Genomic DNA, 25,148 nt, shown 5'->3' with positions numbered 1-25,148 from the left:
CAGAGAGGAGGGTTCCTGGAGGTGGTCGGACATGTGGTGTCTCCTTTTGACCTTTCCCGAACTCTTCCGGTTGGTGGAGGCTTATTAGTTGTCTCTTACCAGAACCTCCTGTCATAAAACAACTCATGCAAATGGTTACTATGGTGCCTGGCCAGGGTGGGCGGTTTTAATTAGTGTGCTTCCCCTAACGGTATGACAATGTAATGATTTTTAGTGGAACGTAGAGACCAAAGCACTTTCCTCATGTCGGTTGCCACCTCAAGTGGATTTCATTTAGGAGAGAGTAATAGCCATTTTGAGGTTCAGATTGTCACAGAAAATTAGTCTAGACTCATACTTTGCAAGATTAACTAGTATTTGAATGATAGTACTTTCTACCTTGAGTTAGTTTTAAAATATTATTTTAGCTCCCCATGGACAGATTGTTTTCTGAGTTTAGAATTAGTATGATAGTCTGATTTATCTACAAGGACTAATGTCAATTAAAGAAGTCTTAGTATGGTTTGAAGAGTTTAAACCGGTACTTGTTTTCTTCCTCCTCCTCCTTCTATTAATTATCTGTTAAAATTGCAGATTAAAGTACTTCAAATTCTAAGACTGGTTATTTAAAGTCATTCATCACAGTAAAAGACAATCATTGCTAAATTATTGTTAGTTCCTCATGCCTCATTTTTTATTTTCTTTTTGCAAACCAGTGGGTGCTACCGTTTTCACCTTGACCCAGGCCAGTCGCCCGTGAAGGAGTGCTAGGTTATTTTTAAACAGAAAGAAAACGTGGAGACCACCAGAGCGTATTTATCAACAGCATGGGTGAACAAAACAGCAAACATCAATAATCTCCCAACCCTATGCAGCGATGGCATCCTCTGCGGGTTAGCTGAGGAACGTAATTCCTTCGATAGCTCAGTTGGTAGAGCGGAGGACTGTAGTATGAGAAGTCATAGACATCCTTAGGTCGCTGGTTCGAATCCGGCTCGAAGGAATTTACGTTTTGTGTGGTTTTAAATTAAATCTCTAACCTTAAGGCCTTTGTCAGTTACATAAATACTTGATGTGCATCTGTTGAAGGCTCACGTGTGGGCAGGGAATATGTTTCTTTAAACTATTGTTCTCCGTAACAATTTCTAACACGCACGATCAAACTTCAGCACCATTGTCGGGGTGCTTCTCTGCGGGGCGCACCCGCAGAGAAGTTCGGAACCCCGACCAGGGGGATCAGTGTTGGTGGTCTAGTCGCTAAGTTATGTCCGACTTTTGCGACCCCAGGGACTGTGGACCGCCAGGCTCCTCTGTCCACGGGATTTCTTAGACAAGAATGCTGGAGTGAGTTGCCATTTCCTTCTTCAGGGGGTCTTCCCGACCCAGGGATCAAGGGATCCAGTGACAAGTCTTCGCCACACCCCTCGGGATCCGAAGACCCGGGCGGGAAGAACCGGGGCGGGGCGGGGGGGTGGGGGGCGGGAGGGCGGCGGCCTGCTAGAACAACGCTCACCAATCGGTAGTAACTGGTGGAGCACGAGCGCCCCCTGATGTTACTAGAGCCCTCAGTTCAATCGCTCAGTCAAGTCCAACTCGGCGATCCCTTGGACTGCGGCAAGCCAGGCTTCTCTGTCCATCACCAACTCCCGGAACTTGCTCTATTCTTTCTACTACTTGCTCTATTCTTTTCTACTACAACCCCCGGCGGAGGGATGAAATTCTGAGATACTACCTCCCCTTCTAGGTTTACTTATGCAAAGAAAGGTGATTCTCATTACTGGCTGGGAAACGTGGGTGGATGTGGGAATCACCTGGGAATATTTTACAAAGCGCCTATACTTATGCCACTTTGGCGGTGGGACCTAGACATTGGTAGTTTTAAAAGCTCTCAGGTAATTTGCACGTGTGGCAAGATTTGAGAACCACTGCAGAATAGAAGTTTTTACAAAATTAATAGACAAGGGGGAAATTGATAGAATTTTTACTCAATTTGAGAATAAGCTCGAGGTTGAGTTCTCTTAACAATAGAAAATAATTGTTAATTTTATGCCAATTTCATTAAAATATGTTAACCACACTTCTACCCCGTCTGAAAAATGTGATTCGGAATACCTACGGAAGAGTCCCCAACTATAGAAGATATTTAGTAAGGAAGAGTTGTCTGAGGATTTTGTGCCTGAAACTTCTGCATGTTCCTTCCCATGCTTCAGAAATTTTATTCTTTAAGTAAGCAATTCTCAAACTTTGGTGAGTGAACCACCTAGAGAGTTAATGTAGGACAGAGAAGTCCAGGCTTATTGAACTAGGTTTGAGAGACACTGCCTATAACACGTTGGCAACCACCAGTATTAACAGCTAGAAACTGGTAGCATCCTTGCTCTTTGAAAGCGAATTGAAGGCAGAAGAGTAAACAAGAAAAATGGTCCAATTTTCTTTTCAAAGATAACGTGGGGCTTGGATGCAAAGCTTATTAGATAGTCCTGGATTTTCTCACCAAGGCACCCTAGCTTCCAATTCAAACAAGTTCTCCACTGCGATTTCCCTCCCATGCTGTGCTTGCCTGCTAACTCTCTTCAGTCGTATCCAACTCTTTGCAACCCTATAGACTGCAGCCCTCCAGGCTCCTCTGTCCAGGGGATTCTCCAGGCAAGAATAGGGGAGTTGGTTGCGTGCGCGCCTCCAGGGGATCTTCCCAACCCAGGGATCGAACCGGCGTCTCTTAGTCTCCTGTACTGGCAGATAGGTTCTTTACCACTAGCGCCACCTGGAAGCGCTTCCCTCCCATAATTGAGCCATATTGGGCAATATTCCAGTATCAGTGCCAGCAGCAGCCCCACCACCTCCGTAGAAACAGCCAGATGACTTCAGAAGAGGAAGAATGAACGCTAAGAAACAAAACAAAAAAACCCCCCAAACCTCAAACATACTTACATATTCTTTAGCTCTTCACAGTCTTATTAAGAAGTACATGAAGAAATTATCCCGTTTTTTAAAAAAGTGGGAATCATTTGTTTCAGTGTAAGAATGTGAGATTACCTTCAAGAGGTCAGACATGTGGGAAATAGACTCTGAGAATAAAAATGTAATATTAACGTATAAATAACTGGAATGTAGATGTGTAAATCACCTGGTAGAGACAATCTTCAAAAACGGAGAGAAAACCCAAAGAATCCAAACTTGCCTACCCTATCATTGAAGACAAAGGAGAGATCATCAATGTTACTGAATTGCTTCTTTAAGTGGTAATGTTTAAGCAAGGTGTCTACTATTTTTAGAAGTATGGGAATAAAGGCCAAAGCGTAGGTGGAACATAAAGCTGGAGAATGTAATGTGGGCATCGATCCCACTACCTCTCACATGCTAAGCGAGCGCTCTACCATTTGAGCTAATTCCCCACCGGGTTAGATAAGGATGGCTCCCTCACTCACTTTAATATCTGAAAGTAATTCATAACTCGTGGCCACTGTGATTTCTGCCTGTGTTCAGTATTGGGCAAGAGTTTCACACTGGAATCATATCTACGGAAACCGGGGACAGGAAGGAAATTGCAGGTGCATCCAGAAGGGCAATTCAAGTTTCTCAACCAATGAGACTCTGCTTTTGGCCATCCCAACAGTTACTGCCAATTCCCTCACTCCTAAGTTTTCCACCGGTTGACTCTGCTAGCCCCAGAAACAGATTCTCCAGAGTTCGTACAAATGTCCCCTAAGATCTGCTTTCTGTCTGGCTTAAAAAACAAACTCCGTCAGTGGACCCAAGGTCACGATGGATTGTGCGTCCCAGGAAATTCCTCCCTTCATTCTGACTTCGTAGTTCCTATTTCGATCAAGGGTGTACAAGTTATTTTTCTAAGGTAAATATTAATAGGAGAAGAGAATATAACCATGGCTACATCCTTAGATCTGGATTCTCTGCAAACCAAAAACAAAAGTAGTAGTTGCCACTTTTTATTCTGGGCCTGTGGAGTACCAGATATCAACTACTGTATTAGGTACTAGGTACTGTACAGTTAGTCCTGAAGAGAGAACTCTTGGGCATTGTCAGAGGCCCATCACTTGCAGTAAAGTCATCTGAAGGTCCTTCTCCAGCATCTAAACATCAACTGCTTCTTTGTCTGAAATTCCATCATTAGAAACTTTTTGTTGTTGCTGTTTAATATTATTTTCTAGTCTCAATGAAATTGGGGCAAAGTGATAAAATTGAAATGGAGAAGACGGAGCATTTTACTGAAGAAAGTGACTCTATGTTCCTATGCTGTGTACGCATTGTTGCACAGGCCTTTCTAGAACCCTCTTAATCCTCTTAAAAGCTTGCTCTGCCCTTTTCTTTTTCACTGCAATCAGGGTTGACCAAAAAAAAAAAAAAAAAGAATAACTTTCTGTAAGAAAAAGTCCTCCATCTTCCTGCACCCACTCCATTTGAGACAAAAGAGTTCAAAACTCAAATATTCCAAGCGTATGTAGAAATCCATCATTTATCTCAAAATTCGGCTAGAGGTCAGCCTTGCCTTCTTTCCATCTACGTGTTCTCTCTTTACTCTTCCTTGAATAGAATTTACCCAGGTACAATAGTCAGTTTGGCCTCTACTCTTTTTTTTTTTTTTAACATTTATTTTCCATGATTATATTAGGGGTGCAAATGTGGAACTGGAGAGAAAAAAAGAAAAAAGTGGCCTAATTTCACAATTCAGATCCATGGATTGAGCTTTGGGATGACTGTTTATGAACTGGGACCAACTTGGGACTTTCGACCATGAGCTAGAAACCATGAGTTTCCAATAGCATTGGATTAGGTATTAAAATTTGAACCTCTTAGCTTCCATTAGAGGTAAAATGAAGATCAAGAATACTGTCTTAAAATTCACATGGACATTTTACCAGTTGTTAAACTATTGACTGAACTCTAAGCTCACTGCTCTGGACTGTACTGTGTTCTTCCCACATCCAAATGTGACTGTATTTGGAATTAGAAAGTAATTACGGTTAATGTAGTAGTTAGGGTGGGGCCCTGACCCTGTAGGATTACTATTCTCATAATGGGAGACATCAGAGTTCTCTCTGTCAAATCAGGAAGAGAGCTCTCACCTGGAACTGAATGGTTGTCATCTTGATCTCAGACATCCCAGCCTCCAGAACTGTGAGAAAATTAATTTCTGTTATTTAAACCACCCAGTCTATGGTATTATGTCATAGCAGCTGGTGTAGACTAAGACACTCATCATTTAATCTGCCTTGTGATAAAGGAGGTAGGACTCTATAAACCATACTGCTGACTTACCACTAGGCTCTATATTCAGTTCAGTCACTCAGTCATGTCTGACTCTGCGACCAACGACTGCAGCACGCCAGGCTTCCCTGTCCCTCATCAGCTCCCCGAGCTTACTCAAACTCATGTCCATCCAGTCAGTGATGCCATCCAACCATCTCATCCTCTGTCGTCCCCTTCCTTTGCCGAAAAGGAAGCTAGAGGGAGAATGCAAGGTTGGAGGAGGAAGAGGAAAGGTGGACTTGTCTTTTCAGTTTCCTTTCTGGGAGCTTCCTGCTCCTCTAAGTATCACCCCAGTAAGACTTCTGCATCCCAATAAACACAACAGTTCTGAAGCAGCAATTGAATCCAGCACCATGCTGAATTTTTACTCTTGGCATATCTGCTATTTTCCACCTTGTATTTGAAGCAAGGATAGGACACTCGACAATGAAAGAGAAATTTCACTTTCTAGGATCTCTCCTCTCCAGCTGCTAATTCTCTGTTACGTCAGGAACACTGAAAGTTGCTAGATATTTTCGTAGTTTTTCATGAAAAGGGATTTAATTACTGAATTCAATATTGACTACATGCTCTTAATATTCCTAAATAGAAGGCATTAGCAATTGCCATTTAAGGAAAATTTTGGAATATTTTTCAATAATATCATTTTGTAGAAATAATATAGTTTTGCATAAATTTGTATAAATAAGCACAGATATTTATAAAATATTTTCCTTAAGAAAGCCTTTTCTCTCCAGATAATTTAGTGTATTCCCCACTTATGTCTATTTCTGTTTTAGTCTAAGGTAATCTCTGTTGAACCTCAATGTTTGACGATTTTCTCTGGAAAAAACATTTATTTATATTTGCCTTTAAAATTTATAGGTGTTTTGGTTTCACTTTAATTGCACCACATTACTTTGCCAACAAAGGTCTGCCTGGTCAAGGCTATGGTTTTTCCAGTGGTCATGTATGGATGTGAGAGTTGGACTGTGAAGAAAGCTGAGCACCGAAAACTTGATGCTTTTGAACTGTGGTGTTGGAGAAGACTCTTGAGAGTCCCTTGGACTGCAAGGAGATCCAACCAGTCCATCCTAAAGCAGATCAGTTCTGGGTGTTCACTGGAAGGACTGATGCTGAAGCTGAAACTCCAATACTTTGGCCACCTCATGGAAAAGACCCTGATGCTGGGAGGGTTTGGGGGCAGGAGGAGAAGGGGACGACAGAGGATGAGATGGCTGGATGGCATCACCGACTTGATGGGCATGTGTTTGGGTAGATTCCGGGATTTGGTGATGGACAGGGAGGCCTAGCGGGCTGCAACTCATGGGGTCGCAGAGAGTTGGACATGACTGAGTGACTGAACTGAACTGAACTGAATCATTCATTATTATTCATTCATTAATATGAACCACCCAAATTATTTATCCAACTAAAAGAAATGGACACTCCACATATTTCATCATTAGAGCTATGAACACACACGATTTCCCATTAGATTTTCAGAAAGAATCACAATGATACGAAAATGCACCAGATATTGCTCTGTTCACAACTTAGGGATCCTCTTCAACCCGGTTGTTTGTGTTTTCAGTAATTATATCATTTATCGAGCAAACCTAGACACTTTTTTCTAGAGAAAAAGGAAATTGTAATTAGAGGGAACAGCAGGAAATCGGGGGTAATGCAAGAAATCCACCCTAGGTATATAATACTTAGGGAGGAGAACATGGGATACCGGTAGAATTTTTGTTTAAGATATACATAGAATAATATCCAAACGTCCTAGATGTACAGCCCAATGGATTTTAGATATTTATTAAATCTGTGAAAGTAACTAACCAGATCATGATATAGGACCTATTTAGCGTTTAAAAAGATTGCTTAAAATTAATTATTCTTTTAAAGATGAATACATATTATCAAAGCAGAAATCATCTGGATAGACATTAGAAAAGGAAGTCTAAAAGGAGACCTAGAGGTGATCCTTCGATAGCTCAGTTGGTAGAGCGGAGGACTGTAGGTATATGGTTAATAGTCATCCTTAGGTCGCTGGTTCGAATCCGGCTCGAAGGAGGGGAGTTTTTGGAAATTACAGGCCGAAACTAACCAAGTCAATGGACAAAGATCTTTCCCTGTTCGAATGAATTGGACAGTAACTCCGCTTTAAGATAATACGTCTCTCTAATATGTCCCCCTCCTACGCATTTAGGAAAACCTTATCACTCGTGGCTCACTTTTGATTGAGGGAAGAGGAGAGAGGCGGATATAACAGTAGGAGTAACAAAGCTCCATAGTGTTCAAGGGAATTAATTTTAAAAATACACTTCTATAATCACTACCCATATTAATTTTATAATATTTCTAGCACCTTTCATGTTTGCCTCTATTTTTGAAATAAGTCAAAACAAAATTATAATACTCAGGTAAAGATTATTGAAAGAAAGAGAGTAAGAGTACTCTCAGCAGCTCCTTCGATAGCTCAGTTGGTAGAGCGGAGGACTGTAGTGAGCGGGTATTAGTGGTCATCCTTAGGTCGCTGGTTCGAATCCGGCTCGAAGGAGGTCTCATTTTACGAAAACCATTGCAAGCCTAAAAACGACGACCTTGTAGGAATAGATATATAAACAAACAAGTGAACCTGAGGTAGGCACAGGAAGCTGTCACTAAAGATTTTTTTCATCTGGGTTGCTAAAGAGTCTCCAGAAAGTGATTTTTCAAGGAATTGAGAAGGGGTTATGGCAAAGGGGTAGAGGTCACCCTACCACAATGTTTTTTTTTTTCATTTTCATTTTTCTTTACGGTTCAAAGGCCCTTTAGAGCTCTCTGTTGAGACTTCTGTGAATAAACGTTTTAGCAATGACAATTTCAAATACACCCAGGGTAAAGAACACAGCATAATTTACCATTGTGGCCATCACAGTGGCAACTGACACCATCTACTGCACAAGACCCACCTCCCTCATCCTTTTAGTCAATCCCCCAAAGTTTTCTCGTTTCACTCTTTGTGGCTCAGTATTTTGAAGACGTCGGTGTCAAGAGCTAAAAGCGAAACCTAGTTTGTTTCTCCATTCCAAAAAAGTAGGAAGCAACTGACAGAAAGTTCTCGTCCATAAATGAATGAAACAGTCATATGAGAACTAGAGAAATACAGTTTATTAGTCTCTAGAACCACTCCATCAAAGAGCACGGCGAGTTAACTTTAGAAAATAATCTTGGAGTCCTGTTCAGCAACGACTGTCATCTCGGATTATGACTGTGGGTAGATTTACCACTGCTTCCATCCTCTGGCTTTCTTGCCTCCCTAGTTCCACCGGGATGGGAAATCTTGAGCCACAGACTCGTCCACAGTCCCTTCCAGGAAGCCGGCCCGAGTATTTGTACGCATTCAGGGCGCCTTGCAGTCGATCCCAAGGCAGATGTGGGTCGGAGGAACCTTGGCGCCTTAAGGACACAGGTAGCGCGCACAAACGGACAAGTCCTCCAGACACAAAATGAAGGGAGCGAGCCCGGAAAGCGGCCTCTGGTTTGATGAAGGGACCGTGTTCAAGGCCGCGCCATAGTTAGGAACGCCCAGGGCCGAGTCCATTCTAGCGGTTGTTCAGCTCATGGAGGTGAAAGAGAAAAGAAGCAGGTTGCCCTGACTGGACTGACTTCATTTTTAAAAGAAAAGGAACTCCATCTTACACCCTCGGCGAACTTTTGGAGTGTATATCTGGGGAGCCATGCAGATAAAATACCAGCAGACGAACAGGCCTCCCGGGCGGATAAAAACCAGACCAGGCAGACGCCGTACCTAGACCTCCTGGAGCCAGAAGGAATTCAATGTCCATTATTTAATCAATCACTATCTGTAATCTTAATACCTATTGATGTGGGCTAAACTGTAGATCCACATAGCTTTACAATGTGAATTTATGGCTAAAACCTGATTGTATCTCTCACTAACATTGTCCAGAACCGGTTTTAAAGAATTTGGAGATGTGGACTTGGGCACATACACTTTGGGCATAATAGGTTGTCACAAAAATCGGTCGGGTTCCCTGGCTAAAGAGGAAACTGCCTCGGACCCGCCGGTGTAATACACTGCACTCCACTATTCACGCTGTCCTTCTGAGTGAGTTTGCTTCCCGGAGCGTTTGGCTACAACATTTCGAGCGTTGGCCGGGAAACCCCTCACTATGAGAGACAAGTCCCATTTGGGGCTACTCCGAGGCTTCGCGGCTCGGATTCTCTAGAGAGGGGGGGGTGGGGGGAGGCGCCTCGCACTTCTGGAAAGATTCCACTTCTCCACGCCGGGATCTTTCACGTTAGTGGGTAGTGGACGGCAGCAGGGGAGTTAAGCGCTCAGGTAAGGAGGTTCCCACCCTGGGGGGTGGAAGAGGGTGCCTGATCAACCCCCCTGGGAGGGAATAGGGGACACACACTGACCGTCAAAGTCATAAAGGAGGTGGTGTCCGCGTCGTCTTGGGGTAAATTTTTCCCAGGCGATTGCGAGAGGGCTTTGGGGGGGGGGGCGGGGGGAAACTTGGTCTTTGTGTGCTTATATTCTGCCCTCCCAGAGGAGGTGTCCTATCTGCTGTGGAATTCTCGATCCTCTCAGGGTTGTCAGGCTAAAAAGGAGGAAGATACGCGAGTGAATGCGAATTGATCCTTTCCGGAGACGGTCTGGGACGTGGGATATTTAATCCATCTATGTTTTCATCCTCACCCGATCAAGCCCACCAAGGCAGAACGGACTTTCAAAGTCAGAGGAGAAACAATCTTGGACCACTTGGTGTTCTGGTTCGGCCGTGCGGACCTGCAGGTGAAGACACGCCGATCCCCCTTCTGGCAGGAAGGCTCTACTCACCCAGATTAGGAAGGAGGCGGAATGGCAATTTAAGTGTTTCATTGAGTGGAAAAATCAAGAAGTACTTAGGATACCGAGAACTTCGTGGACAGAACGAAAAGGGAAGGGAGAAGAAGGTCCGAGAAGGTAAGCGAGATGGGAGGAAGTGAATCTAAGGCAACTGTATTGGAGTGCATGATTAAGAATTTTAAGGGATTTGGCGAAGACTGTGGGGTGAAGATGACGCCTAACCGACTCCGCATAGTCTGTGAGGTTGAATGGCCCTCTTTGGGAGTAGGATGGCCACCAGAGGGCACCATGGACTTAGAAACAATAAAAGCAGTCTATGTAGTAGTCACAGGAAAGCCGGGGCACCCGGATCAATATCCATATATTGATTCATGGCTGTGGTTGGCTCCAGATCCTCCCCCTTGGGCAAGACTCCATTCAAAAAGAGAGAGGGAAAACATTAATGGCACAAAAATCGACTGATGACAAACAAGAAATTCTGCCGGATCCGAACGGAAGCCATTTGCCCTCTCCCCCATACTGGATGACGCGCCGGCCACCTAATGCTCCACCAAGACCGGAGACCGCCTTAAAGATCACCGATCCAGGGCCTGCTGGGGCTCCACCAGCTGCTCCCCCGCCAACTCCCGGAGAGATCGTAGAGCCGCCATCTCGGCAGGCTCCGATCCCGGCGGTAGGAGCCTCTGGTCAGCGTCCACAGGACTCAGCCTCAGCCGAACCTCCTAAGCAGTATCCGCCTCTCCCGGTGAGTACTGACGGAAAGGGGGAAGGAGACACAGGAATTAGACAGAGGCTGCACTCCGCCAAGGAGCGGGGGAAAGGGTCCCGCAACAAATGCCTCGCAGAGAACTGCAACAGCCTCGGATTCAGGGAGCAGACAGACACTACCACCAGCCTCCCTGAACCTACTATTACCAACCATTTTCCTCTATGGACCTACTGTATTGGCAGAAACTCACTCCACCGTACTCGGAGGAGCCACAAGGCATGATCAGGCTGATGGAGACTATTTTTCGAACCTACCGTCTTACGTGGGACGACGTAATCCAGCTGCTAGTCACCCTCTTCAGCACTGAAGAAAGACACAGGATCCATACTGATGCTAGAAAATGGCTACAAGAAGTGGCCCCCGGGTGTACCGTAAACCCACAGCGGTGGGCAGAACTAGCCACCCCTGATGAAAGGCCCGATTGGGACTATGACACAGAGGCAGGAAGGGGCCACCTTGAAAGATATAGGGCGGCTATTTTACAAGGTCTCAAGAGGGTGGCCCCTAAGCCTACAAATATGGCAAAACCTACTGAAGCAGTCCAAAAGCAAACTGAAACACCTACTGAGTTTTATGAAAGGCTATGCAAGACCTATAGACTTTATACACTAATAGATTCAGAGGCAGCTTGGTCTCAAATTGTGATAAATACAGCCGTTGTATCTCAAGCCTATCCTCATATCAGGCACAAGCTCCAAAAGGAAGATGGAGTATTAGCCATGACCAGCTCACAAATAATTGAGATTGCTAATAAGGTGTTCAGAAACAGAGACGTGGAGGCAAAAAAGAAGGCTGAGAAAAAACGGAGAGAAGATAACAAGAGAGCGGATCAGAGGATCGAGTTATTGGCGGAGGCCTTGGGAAGGCCCTTCCCTGGGCCTTCCCCAAAACCTCCACCCCCTCTAAATCAGCGTTGGTCTCCTGGCAAGCCTCCTACAAGGAAGCCCAGGACCGCCCTGCAACCAAATCAATGTGCCTGATGCCGGGGCTTTGGCCATTGGAAAAATGAATGGTCCCAGAAAAGCTGGGAAAAATAACTGGCATTGGCTGTTTTAGGGCTGGCTGAACTGGAGGCTGAATAGGGGTGTTGGGGCTCAAAGACACAAGGTCCCCAAGAGCCCATGGTAAAACTAAAAGTGGAGGACCAAATTATTGACTTTATGGTGAATACTGAAGCAGAAATGTCAGTGGCAACCGAACCGGTAGCCCCCCAGAGAAGGTCCATTGCTGCAGGAGTAACCAGGGACAAGCTGATTAGACCATTCTGTCTACCCCAAAAATGCCAGATGGGGGGGGGGGCGGGAATCAAGTGACTCATGAATTCCTGTATATTCTTGAATGCCCAGTATGTCTGTTGTGGAGAGACTTGTCTAAATTGGGGGCACAAGTGACCTTTCCCCCCAAGAAAAACCCATTCTCCAGTGGCCTCGACCACCTATTTACTTTTCCTTTCAGTAACCCCTCAAGATGAATGGAGGTTGCATGATCCTTCGGAAGGGAAGCCAGATGGGTTAAACAATCCAGAGAGAGAGCTGATCCAACAATTCCCTGTGGTTTGGGCGAAAGATACGCACCCCCCCCCCACCCCGCCCCCACCCGGGCTCACCAAACATCAAGCTCCGGTGGTAAGAGAACTCAAACCTGGTGCCATACCAGTCAGGAAATGTCAGTACCCGCTACCGCTGGAGGCCCGAGTTGGCATCTTGCCACATATAAATAGGCTACGGCAGGCAGGCATCATGATTGAATGCCAGTCAGCTTGGAACACACTGAGCCTACCAGTTAAGAAGGGGGACTGGACCACAGGCCTGTACCGGACCTCATACTGGTCAACCAAGCAGCCGTAACTCTACACTCCACTGTTGCTAACCCGTATACCTTACTCAGCCTCCTCCCACCGAGTGATAAGATCTATACTTGCCTGGATCTAAAAGACACATTCTTTTGTATCCACGTTGCTCTGGTATCTGAACCCATTTTTGCCTTTGAATGGGAAGATCCAGCAGGGAGCACCAAACAACAGCTCACTTGGACTTGCCTCCTGCAAGGATTTAAGAATTCCCCGATCATTTTCGGGGAAGCCTTGGCTTCCAATCTGGACTCATTCCAGCCAGAAAGGTTTAGATACTGGCTGCTACAATACGTGGACGACCTGCTGTTGGCTGCAGAGAATAAAGAACACTGTTGGGAAGGAACTAAAGCTTTGCTGGAACTGTTGATGGAGGCTGGCTACCGAGTTTCGAGGAAAAAGGCACAGATCCACAAGGAGGAGGTAAGATATTTGGGGTTTGTCCTGATAGGGGGCACAAGACTGTTGGACTAATCCAAGAAAGAAGTAATCTTGAGAATCCCACGACCAAAAACCTGACGATAGGTCCGAGAATTTTGGGGAGCCATTGAGTTCTGTAGAATTTGGATCCCAGGATACTCTCAGATGGCCCAGCCCTTATATGAACTCCTAACAGGGTCAGAAGGGGATTCACTAAATTGGACTGAGAGGCAGCAACAGGCCTTTGAAAAGTTAAAATTGGCAATTACATCGGCACCTGTATTGGGTCTGCCAGAACTTACTAAACCCTTCACTCTTTATGACTGAAAAGGACAAAGTGGCTATGGGGGTATTAACCCAGGCTTTGGGGACATGGGATAGACCAGTGGCCTATCTCTCAAAACGGCTGGACAACATTGCCACCGGGTGGCCTGGGTGCTTTTGGGCGACTGCTGCGGTTGCCTTACTGGTCTGAGAAGCAACCAAGCTAACTTTGGGCCAAAACTTAACTGTAAAGATCCACCATGAGGTCAATGCTCTCCTATGAGGGGATCCCCACAAATGGTTGTCAATATAGCAGATTACCCAATATCAGGGACTTTTATGTGAGAACCCCTATGTTACTATTGAGCTCTGTCAGGCCTTAAATCCGGCTACACTCTTTCCTGTTGGGGGAGGCGAACCCTCACATAATTGTGAAGAAATCCTGGAAGAAGTTTATGCTAGCAGACCTGACCTGAGAGACCAGCCAATCCCGGACCCAGATTGGGTCCTGTACACTGATGGCGCCAGCCTGGTGAAACAAGGACAAGGGCTGTCGGGGGTATGCGAGCATCGTCGAAGCTGGTTCTCTGCCACCTCACTGGTCTGCTCAACAGACTGAATTATGGGCTCTTGTTCGGGCCCTCCCATTGTCAAAAGGTAAGAAGACCAACGTTTACACTGACTCCAGGTATGCTTTTGTTACTTTGCATGTGCATGGGGCCCTATACAAGGAGAGAGGGCTCTTGATAGCTAACGGAAAAGACATTAAAAACAGGGAAGAAATCTTGACCCTACCAGATGCTGTATGGGAACCTGAAAAAGTGGCAGTAATATATTGCTGGGCTCACCAAAAAGAGGGCACCCTGCAGGCGTGGGGAAACCGACAGGCAGATAGAGCCGCAAAACAAGCCGCTGAAGAATCTGGAGGCACTGGAGTGGAATTGTTAAGACTTTTGTGCTCTTGAGAATGCCCGCGTTAACTTCAACTCTCCCACAGTATACCCTGGCCCAAGACCAGCTGACTGAAACAGAAAGGCCACCAAGAATGAAAAGGGCTGGTGGGAACTGCTGGATGGCTGGTTGCTAGTTCCCGAGATATTGGCCTCTTCATTAGTGTCTCAGGTACCCCAGACAACCCACTTGGGATGTGACAAAATGGAAGAATTAATTCAGAAATATTTTTTTAATACCACGGCTTTCTTCCTTGTGTAAAATGGAATCCCAGAACTATTCAGCTCACAGGTCAATGCTGCCCCTGGACATAAGCAGAAATCTCCAGGAATACAATTAAAGGGTACTCTGCCCTTTGAACATTTAGAAGTGGACTTTACTGAAATGAGACCCTACTGGTATTATCATTATTTACTAGTCATGGAACGTACCTTTTCAGGTTGATTGGAGACATTCCCCACCTGAACTGAAAAATCAAATGAAGTGGCTCATTGTCTGATTCGAGAAATAATCCCCAGATTTGGGTTCCCAACCAGTATAGGATCAGACAATGGCCCTGCTTTTGTAGCCAATTTAATTCAACAAGTATGTAAACCTCTAAATGTCAAATGGAAATTACATACAGCATATAGGCCCCAGAGTTCCAGAATGGTGGAAAGAACTAACCAAACCCTAAATGATACACTTTCAAAATGGATCATAAAGACTGACTGTTCATGGATGGACTTACTTCTGGTGGCCTTGCTCAAATTAAGAATGACCCCGTGTCCCCATAGTTATTCTCCTTATGAAACTGTCTATGGAAGACCCCCTCCCATAGTAAGACAGGTGTTGGCAAATTTGCCACGTAAGAGAGGAATGGGATGTCCCAGAGGATGGAATGACAAACCAGGTAACTAAGTGTGTCCAAGAATGGGTGTCGTTCCCCCTTGGGGAGCAGATTCATGAATTTGTGCCCGGTGATCAAGTGTGGGTCAAGGACTGGAAGCATGACTCCTTGGCCCCACATTGGAAAGGTCCATATACTGTTGTACTAACTACACCTACGGCAGTTAAAGTTGCAGGTGTCACTCCCTGGATCCATCACATGAGGGTGAAGAGGACATACCATACAGACCTGGAGGATGCTAAGTGGACTACACAAAAGGCCCCCACTGATCTCTGTGAAACCAAGATCATCTTAAAAAGAAAAAATGAAGCTCTGCAATCAACTCCTACTACATGGACTTTCTGGTATCCTGGGATTAACCATAATTTCAGCACAAGACAATGTTTTCATCTCATGGGCACACTCCTACACTGACTTTCATAATAGATCTAACTGCTGGGTGTTTGGAGCTATGCCCATGTCTGTTATGGATGGACTCCCATGGTGGGTGTCGCCTCTACGAAGGGGTGACATGTCTAGTTTATGTGACTATTTTCTTCAGATGAAACAACAAAAGTCAAGTGTGGAAACTGTCATTACAGCAGTCACTACTCATTGGTTTGATAAAAAGGCTGATGGTCTGACAAAAGGTCATGGGATACATTTTAATTATATTCTTAGCTCAGAAAATGCTTATCAATATATGGTGACAGCCAATAAGTCCAAACAATAAAAAAAACAACAGGTATTTTGACCAATCTTACCAGATATGAAATGAATATATGTGGATTACTCCTGAAAAGGGACAACTTGTTATGATAGCTGACATTTGCTGGGAACAAGATGTACACACTATTGGATATAACCAGACAACAGACAAAATGGACTTGAAGCCAGTAGGCTCTCTATGGACAGAACAGTGTTATAAGACCTGTAAAGTTACTTATGATCCCAATTAATCCACCCAATAGCCTGGGATGGACTAGGGAGTCAACCCCGGAATCAGGTGGATTGCCCCAAACAGCTCTCGTTGGCTATGCAGGACCAATCTGTGGCCATGGCTACCCGCAGGGTGAGTAGGAAGATGTACTTTAGGTCTTGCCTTTGCCGTGGGAACATTAGGCCAGCAATACAGGAGCCCTTAAATTTACCCTCCCTACCGGCCAGATGGTCACGATCAGTTTTCCATTGGTATGATTATTTGGCTGCTGCATTTGTTCCTTCGTTGGGCACTACAGCTATAATCATTAGAGTTGAAGTCCTAATAATTTCACCCAAAGGGTCCTAAATGACAGCCTGAGGGTAATTCAAGCATTAAATACTGAACAAATACAAATGAGAAAGGCAGTAATTCAAAATAGAATGACTTTGGACATCTTGACCGCTGCTCAAGGAGGGACTTGTGCCAAAATAAAGGTTGAGTGCTGTGTGTATATCCCAGTCTTGTCTGGAAATGTTACTGAGGTTCTTAGAGATACGCAAGCTCCTGTAAAACAAATGTCAGATGGCTCAGTACCGTTTTGGGCTTCTCTTTTGTAATGGATAAAGGGCGATTGGTGGAAGTCTGTCAATTGTTGTTATAGTTGCTCTGTTAATTTTGTTATGTGGACCTTGTATTCTCCAGTGTGTTGTCCAATTTGTGTCGTTGAGATTGACTGCATTTACCCAAGTACATGCCAAAAGACCTAATGTGCAATATGTCCCTATGACTGATACTCACACTAGAAGTTGAGAGCATCAAGAGGGGGGAATGAAAGAGGAAAGGAGCAGGTTGCCCTGACTGGACTGATTTCATTTTTAAAAGAAAAGGAACTCCATCTTACACTCTCAGCAAACTTTTGGACTGTACATCTGGGAGGCCATGGAGATAAAATACCAGTGGCCGAACAGGTCTCCGGAACAGATAAAAACCAGACCAGGCAGACCCCGTACCTAGACCTTCCAGAGCCAGAAGGAATGCAATGCCCACTATGTAATCAATCACTATCTTCTGTAATCTTAATAATACCTATTGATGTGGGCTAAACTGTATGTCCAGACAGCTTTAGAATGTGAATTTATGGCTAAAACCTGACTGTATGTCTTACTAACATTGTCCAGAGTGGGTTTTAAAGAATTTGGGGATGTGGGCTTGGCACACTTTGGGCATAAAAGGTTGTCACAAAAATTGGTCAGGAACCCTGGCTAAAGAGGAAACTCTGCCTCGGACCAGCCAGTGTAATAAACTGCACTCCACTATTCACGCTGTCCTTCTGCGTGAGTTTGCTTTCTGGAGTGCTTGGCTACAAAAGAGGGAAAATTAGTTTGTGATCTAACAGCAAATCTGTTGTTGGGAAGGGGGAAATTTCCCCTTCTCTTCTTGAGTACCTGTGGTTGCAAGATGTTAACAGGAGAAAAAGAAAGAAATTTGATTCATGAGCATGGAGGTCCCATAGAAATGGGACCTAAGAAGTGGCCAAATCAGGCAGCTTTTATACTTTTTAGACAAAGAAACTTAGGTTCTGGGTGCCCAGTTAGTGAAGAATCTAAATAGAGTTTAGGCTTGAGGTAGTAAAGAAATAAGGTTTGTTTATAAACCTTAACCCAGAATATCTTTGGTGCTAATGGTGTCTTTCCACCAAATGCATGGAGTACACCTTTCACAAGAGAGATTTCTTGCTTTTAGGGAGACAGAAAGAAGACTCTAAGAGTGTCATTCTTGTAGTAGTACCAGATTCTTTAGTAACTTTAATTTAACATAATCAGTATGCCATTGAGGCACATTTTGGGTACCCTGGACCCCAAAACTGTGAAAACACAAATCCCAGGGAGAATAAAGCTCCCTGTCCTAGCGGTGGCTTAAATCAAGGCTAAGTATACATCTGCCAGTAGATGTTTGTAACAGAAGTATAAATACAAATCATGCATTAACACAAATGTAAAACAGGCGCCAAATTTTAAAATAAAAGAAATAATTGTGGCAAGTTAAAACTTTTAGACAATTTATTCACAAAATCAAATTTTAAATTAATATTTTAAAGTAAAAAAGATTTTAACTAAGTGAAAAGGTCACAAATGAAATTTTCAAAAATTAAGTCTAACTAAATTTCTAAAACTTTTATTTGCAAAGGTAAATTACATTCTCAAAACTTAAATTTTAAAAACTCAAATTTCTAAATTAAATTTTGAAAAACACTTAACAGTCAAACTTAATTAATTAAAAAAATGAAATTTCAGTAAACTTCAAAAGTTGAGCCATCCCCCAACTGGAGCCACACCCGAGTCCTTTGGGTAAAATGCTACTTTGACCTCTGGAATACAAAGAAACTCCCCTCACTTCCAAAATAGTTCTCCAAAATTTCCGGAAGAGCATGCCTCATCCCCTCATTTTGCATCTCACCACGGAATCCTCTAGGGTAAATTATACTTGAGGGTCTACCTCGCCTTTGTCTCGTCAGCTCGGGAGTCAAGGGCTCTCAGGCTTTGAAAGTCACGGCTGACCCAGGGCCTGCTTCCGCCCTCTCCGCTAGTCCTGCACTGTCGGGTACAGCCCAGTTCTTTCTCGTCGTTTGACGTCACTCGAGCCGGCCTCGCCCACCCAACGCAGGTCGTCGCACACTAGTGCGTCAGAGGTGCGGCGCTTTACGGCTGCTCCGTCGTACGTACCGGCAAGCATGGAGGCAGAGGGTTTGGAGCCGGGCGCTGCGGAGCTGGGACCTCTGGAAGGGAGTGACCAGAAACTAGGGGAAGAGGAGGAACAGGAGGAATCCGAAGAGGCGGCTGGCAGCAGCAAGAAACGGGTAGTGCCGGGCATTGTGTACCTGGGCCACATCCCGCCCCGCTTTAGGCCTTTACACGTACGGAACCTTCTTAGCGCCTACGGGGAGGTCGGGCGTGTTTTTTTCCAGGCGGAGGGTAAGTGCTCAGGCCTTGATGGTGAGGGAAGAGGGGTGGTACTCGCTGGCAATGAATACACAGTGCGTGTTTTGTTGCCTCAGCTGCGCTTGGAGGCGCTGACGGGGCCGGGGACCTGCGTCTGTTTTCTTTGGTAAATAGGTGACGCGCACATTTCTTAGAAGGCTGAAATGGAATGTGGGCAGCCCTGTATACCTAGCTGAGCCTAAGCTCTTTGCTACTTTTTGGATTCTAATCTCGGCTCCGACCACCCTACTTTCTTGAGGCGAATTTACCAGTTTGTTAAATGAGTACGGCCTGAATTAAAATCTCAGTGACTTTCCCACAAAACTGAACGTATCTCTTTGTCGTGTCGAGGCCCAGGTCAAGAGACAGTATATGATAGGCCGCGCCCAACTCCCATTCAGTCACTAGTTGGAATTGGGGTTGGGGGCCTGGGCAGGTTTTAAATAGAACGATTGGGGCAGACGTAATGATGAAAGAATTAACATTTGAGGAAAAGGTTGAGTTTAGACAAGGGGTAAAGTGTGGACTATGGAGTTAGCCACTTCTGGGCAAAGACAAGGTGGGATCCTGGCCTGCGGGGAGGTCTGGAGAATTGGTGAGTGGGAGGTGCTGTTGAATGGATGCTGTGTGGTCCTCTCTGACCACTGCTTTGTCTTGAACTCCAGACGGGTTCGTGAGGCGCAAGAAGAAGGCAGCAGCTGCCTCCGCGGCCGGAGGGAAAAAGCGGTCCAAATACAGCAAGGACTACACGGAGGGCTGGGTGGAGTTCCGGGACAAGCGAGTAGCCAAGCGTGTGGCGGCCAGTCTTCACAACACGCCCATGGGCTCCCGCAGGCGCAGCCCCTTCCGTTATGACCTGTGGAACCTCAAGGTGAGGGGATTGGCTTGTCTGCCGCGCCACTCATCCTCTCGTCTTCGCGGCCACAGCCCACGCACCCCTGTCATCTTTTTGGCCCCCATCCCTTCCGTCAACTCCCCATCTCTGATCTGCCCTACTCAGATCTTTTCTTGTTTTCCTGTCTACAGTACCTGCACCGTTTTACCTGGTCCCACCTCAGCGAGCATCTTGCTTTTGAGCGCCAGGTGCGCAGGCAGCGTCTGAGGGCTGAGGTTGCCCAGGCCAAGCGTGAGACGGACTTCTATCTTCGAAGTGTGGAGCGCGGACAGCGTTTCCTTGCGGCTGATGGGGACTCTACCCGCCCGAATGGTTCCTGGGCCTTTGCCCAGCGTCCTACTGAGCAGGAGCTGAGGGCCCGGAAGGCAGCTCGGCCAGGGGGACGTGAACGAGCTCGCCTGGCTAACGCTCAGGACCAGGCCCGCTCCAACCGAGGGCTTCTTGCCAAGATCTTTGGAGCCCCTACACCCTCAGAGAGCAGGGAGGACTCCTCACTGGTCAGGAACTCTTGAGGGTCAGAGAGGCCCCTTCCACCTCCTAGCCCAGCCCAGCGTCCTGTCTACCTTATAATGACTACCCAGGCAGACATTTTATTGTGTTTCTCAAACTAGAAGTCTGGTGAGTTCCTCAGACAGAAGTTTTGTAGACCTCTCCTCTTTCTCCTCCCAGCTCCTGTACATGCCTGACTGAGGCACTTAGTTGTTACTAGCATGATTATGACTACTGCTCATGTCTGTTTCACCTTGTTCAGTTCGTGGCTTCCTGTCTCCTGCCCACTGGGACCCTTTAAAAGTCCTACTTTCTCGCCCCAGGAACAGCCTTTCCCTTGATTTAGAGTGATAATGGCTAGTCCAGACGGCTGTTTACCAACCACATTATTGGGCAGCAGCAACATCCTTTTTATTTAGAAAAGGTTAATAGGGACAGGGGTTAATGGGCTAGAGTGGCTTGGGAGCCACCTTCAAAATATATTTATAGAATAGAAAAAGATATATGTAAATACATATTTTTAAACATGCCTTTGTAGTTTATGGGGTGGGGAGTGGAGATGGTCATTGGATAAGTTCCAGCTTCTGTGTGTTGGACAGAATTCACCCACCTTCGTTCCATCTCCTGGACCCAGGATACATCCCTCTATTTTAACCTGGATAGTTTTCTATCTAATCAGTTTCTTAGGCCATGTTGTTAACACTTAACCTAATTCAACATTTACCTATTTAATCAATTTCTTAGGCCTTGTTGTTAACATTTATTTAATTCAGCATTTACTAAGTCAGTATATAAGGACACATGGCCCTTGGTGTAAGTCTTATAGACTGCTAAAAAAAACAGATGTTTAAGAAATAAATGTATAGAAGTACTATAGGCATCATGCCAGATGTATTTAAGAGGTAGAGTGAGGCCATGGGAAGGGCTGATTGATTCTATTTGGGAAAGTAAGCAACATCCTGAGAAGTGAACCAAAGTCTGACAGAGCCTGATACACTCCTGTAATTGTAAACAAAACTCCATGGATGGAGTGTTGGGTTCAGACCATTGTAAAGGTAGGCAAAGCCTAGGAGGTAGTTGTGCACACATGATGCCCTTCAGGTGCGTTTGTACACTTTGTCTACCCTTAGACCAGGGAAGTTCACAAATAACATGCAGAGCAGCTCTGGAGGTGATAGAATGCATGTAAGCCACTGAGGGGAACTGAAAACTGAGATGTCAACAAAAAACTGGAAAATATCTACACACAGCCTCACAATAGACTAAAACTCTGGCTTTTAAACTTACAGGAAGTGTTAGAGTGATAATAATAAGTCATTTGAGTTTTGCTTGCACCATTTATTTTCTTAGGTTCTTTTTGTACTTTCTGCTTAACTGTCATCAATATAATTATCAATGTGTTCTTTGGGTCAAATGGATTCATCTACTTTGGCTCTAAATAACCACGTTTTGTTAAAATCTCAGCTTGATAGGTGCAGTTTATTTGGGAGGAGAGAAATGAATTATGGTCCGTTAAGTGTAAAATTTTTCACAATCCATACGCCTCCTACCCAGCACACAAACACATCTGTGTAGCGTTATACCCTTATCTTAGGAACTTGGTATTTTTGTTTCTGTGTTCATTTCGTGTGGGTTTATTCTGTGTGGACTCTTAATGATGTCTTCCACGTGAACCAGGAAGATCCAGTTTCAGAATCTAACAAGCTGTCTTATTCATTTATTCAAATTTGAGTGTCTGTTGTCACCTCTCCTACATAGAGAATACCAAGATGAAGAAACTTAAGTTACTAACAGTAAAACACGTAGGGCTTAATTTTTTGAATGAACGAACTTGTGTTTGCAGGTTGATGTTATATATAAGCATATTCAAAGTCAGCATTTCAGTCTCAAGTTTAAACAGTTCTGCATGTAGAGCTCACACCTGTGGGTAAGTCACAAGTGGAGTGAAAAATGAAAATAAGAATGGGTGGAAGGAAATCAATTTCCCAGGAATTATAATGATTCCCTCACTTCTAAGCCCTTTGAAAGGAAAATACCTTTTTTATACTTCCAGTTTTGTCCCCATTTGAACAATGCTTAAGTTTTTTAATGTGAATTGACTTGTTTAATACACAAGCATACAAAATGATATCATCTCCACATTTCCATCATTAAAATTAGGCTCATCTATGGACACAAGTTGCTCCTTAATGTTTTTTTATTACCAGCGTCTTCCCTAGTATATATGGTAAATATTTATTGCATGAACGTCACGTGACATATAGTGAAGAGTTACTGCAAATATGAATGGATTAATCTAATACCAAGTGTTGCAAACTGGGTGATTTAACGCTCAACCATCCCCTATATGATTAGACTAAGTTACGAACCTATTGTTGCAATGAATTCTTTGAATCAACTTAGTTACACACCATCCAAGAAGCTAGGACCCTGCATTTGCAGAAAATAATAAATTGGTAAAATGAGGAATGGGATCCTGCTTAAGAGAGTAGGAGGGCTCTTGATAGGTGTGTCCAGGCTTGTGAAATTATTCCTGAAAATGTCCAAAAGTCGCCAAGCACTCTTCCTCAGTTTACTTTTCCATTGTTCTTCATATCTCTGGAAGTAGTCTTGTAACATAATACTGGTATTACAGTAGAGTTGAAGGGGAAAAATCCTTTGTCTAAGCCTCAGGAATGTGCCCTGTTTCCCTAAGAGAGTTAATATTTCAGTGGGTTGTTTGTCCCTGACTTAAAATGGTTCAGTGTTTAATTTTTCAACTTCAGTGCAAAGGTGGTGCACATTCAGTAGAAACTACTTCCAGTTTTGAATTTTGATCTTTTCCATGGCTAGTGAGTGCTAGTGAAAAGTGGTGTGATACTCTCCTGGAGCTGGGCAGCCATTCAATCATAAGGATAAATGATTACTTTTCACTCTCAGTACAGTATTCAATAAATAACGTGAGATAATCAACACAGTTAAATAGGCTTTAGGTTAGATTTTGCCCAACTAGTGAAAGTGTTCTGAGCACGTTCAGGGTGCAGTAAATCATCTGCCTGCAATGTAGGAGACCTGGGTTCGATTCCTGGTTCAGGAAGATCCCTTGGAAAAGGAAATGGCAACTCGATCCAGTATTCTTGCCTGGAGAATCCCATGGACAGAGGAGTCCAGTCTGATAGACTTGGCGACTACATCACCACCACCAGGTTACGCTATGCTGTTCAGTATGTTAGGTGTATTAAATGCATTTTCGAATTACAGATGCTTTCAACTTAGATGGGTTTATTTGATGTGACCCCATCCTCAGCAGCGGAAGATCTGTGTTAATTAGAGTTCCCAACCTTTAAGAGAGTCCCACCTCCAATTCCCAGCAAAAGTGGTAATTTTCCTTTTTGGTAAATGTGCCCACCATTCTCACACCAACACAAAGCTATCTGAGTAATAAACTCAGCCGGGGAGAATGAAATGGAAAGCTGTGTTTGCTTTTCTAAGCTCTAATTTTTTTTTTTTTTAATACGTTAAAATGGGGAATACCTCTGAGACTTGAACTAAGCTTCCATGAACAGCAATGTAAAGTTTTTTGGCTTTCCCTCTCCTCAACCTGCCCTCTCAGGCATGCAGTCAACTCAGGAGGGTACAGAAGAACAAAGGAGGCTGGTGCAGGCACAAACACCAGTTGTGTCCCAGGATACTGCAGGATGGGGGAGGGCGTGGTTGGAATTACCCTGGAAACCAAGGGGAAGGATAAAAGGGGAGGGAAGGACAAGAAAATGTATTTGAGAAGCACAGCTTCTAACCGTGTAGAAGGGCTTCAATGGATGGTGGCTTCCAGGGCGAAGACCAGGCTGTGACCCAGGACTGGTCTCAAGGGACCTGAGAATAACCAGGACTCTGTCAGCTCCTGCCCAGTCATCCCACCCATGAGCTACTGTGTGTGATTGAGTTAAGGGTCTATATTTAAAATACATTTTTATATATTTATATAATATATACTATATATATATATCAAAAGAGAAAATAACCTAATGAAAAATGTCGTGTACTTGGGTACATTTTATTGATACTATGGCACCCATTTTAATATTCAGGACAGAAATTCATAATGAAGCACTAGTTAATATGAAATAATAAGCCAAGGAAGACCAGAGTTACGGCTTTCACTTAACTAAATGTGAAAGTGCCCAAACTTTACTCACCTAAAGGTGAGTAAAAAGAACTCGCCTGAGTTCTTTTCAAGGAACAACTTACTAGGCTTGGCTTTTGTGATGGTTATTTGTTTCCCCTCAACTTTTCCAACTTTCTATTGGAAAACCTAAAAACAGATTTTCTTCTAAATTATTTCCCCCTCTTCGTTGCTCTTACCGGTGTCTTTCCCACTTAATGTATCTTCGTGTCTGTGGAATCCTTCCAGGGGTTTTCCATCAATTGAATTATTAGCGAAAACTCTCTCACTGAAATGAGAATTAAATTCTGTCCGGATGTCTTTCCTCAGATTACGCTCATGTTCGGGTAAACAACAGTTCCGCGTCCCAATCCCCGCTTAATTGACACTCCGTTTTTCCTCTACTAAGAATAATATTGATATTATTACCCAGCAAAAGATACATTTATAAAATGTTATATACAGTTTAAATTGAAAAAATAACATCCTTGGAAAAGAAACCTTGCAGCGTCTTT

At 44.3% G+C, this 25,148-nt stretch overlaps 1 protein-coding gene, 1 long non-coding RNA gene and 3 other non-coding genes across 5 annotated transcripts; all 5 read left to right on the top strand.

Moving 5' to 3' along the window:
• The first annotated feature begins 892 nt into the window (after positions 1–892).
• On the top strand, positions 893–982 carry TRNAY-GUA. The gene is given in 2 exon segments: positions 893–929; positions 947–982. It is a non-coding gene; the product is annotated as a tRNA-Tyr (tRNA).
• A 6,230-nt stretch (positions 983–7,212) lies between these two features.
• On the top strand, positions 7,213–7,302 carry TRNAY-GUA. The gene is given in 2 exon segments: positions 7,213–7,249; positions 7,267–7,302. It is a non-coding gene; the product is annotated as a tRNA-Tyr (tRNA).
• Positions 7,303–7,697: 395 nt separating this feature from the next.
• TRNAY-GUA lies at positions 7,698–7,789 on the top strand. The gene is given in 2 exon segments: positions 7,698–7,734; positions 7,754–7,789. It is a non-coding gene; the product is annotated as a tRNA-Tyr (tRNA).
• A 2,459-nt stretch (positions 7,790–10,248) lies between these two features.
• On the top strand, positions 10,249–17,448 carry LOC122430022. The gene is made up of 2 exons (XR_006266205.1): positions 10,249–10,832; positions 12,312–17,448. It is a non-coding gene; the product is annotated as an uncharacterized LOC122430022 (long non-coding RNA).
• A 1,380-nt stretch (positions 17,449–18,828) lies between these two features.
• ABT1 (activator of basal transcription 1) lies at positions 18,829–22,665 on the top strand. The gene is made up of 3 exons (XM_043450763.1): positions 18,829–19,102; positions 19,774–19,979; positions 20,135–22,665. The coding sequence occupies exons 1-3, from the start codon at positions 18,862–18,864 to the stop codon at positions 20,513–20,515; spliced, it is 828 nt and encodes a 275-aa protein (XP_043306698.1). The 5' UTR covers positions 18,829–18,861; the 3' UTR covers positions 20,516–22,665.
• The last annotated feature ends 2,483 nt before the right edge of the window (positions 22,666–25,148 follow it).

This window comes from Cervus canadensis, chromosome 28 (assembly GCF_019320065.1).
Source record: "Cervus canadensis isolate Bull #8, Minnesota chromosome 28, ASM1932006v1, whole genome shotgun sequence".
NCBI classification, from domain to species: Eukaryota; Metazoa; Chordata; class Mammalia; order Artiodactyla; family Cervidae; genus Cervus; species Cervus canadensis.
This window is presented reverse-complemented; position numbering and strand designations above follow the sequence as displayed.

Excerpts from the sequence above, each read along its gene's own strand:
- ABT1 (XM_043450763.1), top strand. The coding sequence starts at position 18,862 with ATGGAGGCAGAGGGTTTGGAGCCGGGCGCTGCGGAGCTGGGACCTCTG. Across the intron at positions 19,103-19,773 it reads TGTTTTTTTCCAGGCGGAGG|ACGGGTTCGTGAGGCGCAAG; the intron begins GTAAGTGCTCAG and ends CTTGAACTCCAG. Across the intron at positions 19,980-20,134 it reads ATGACCTGTGGAACCTCAAG|TACCTGCACCGTTTTACCTG; the intron begins GTGAGGGGATTG and ends TCCTGTCTACAG.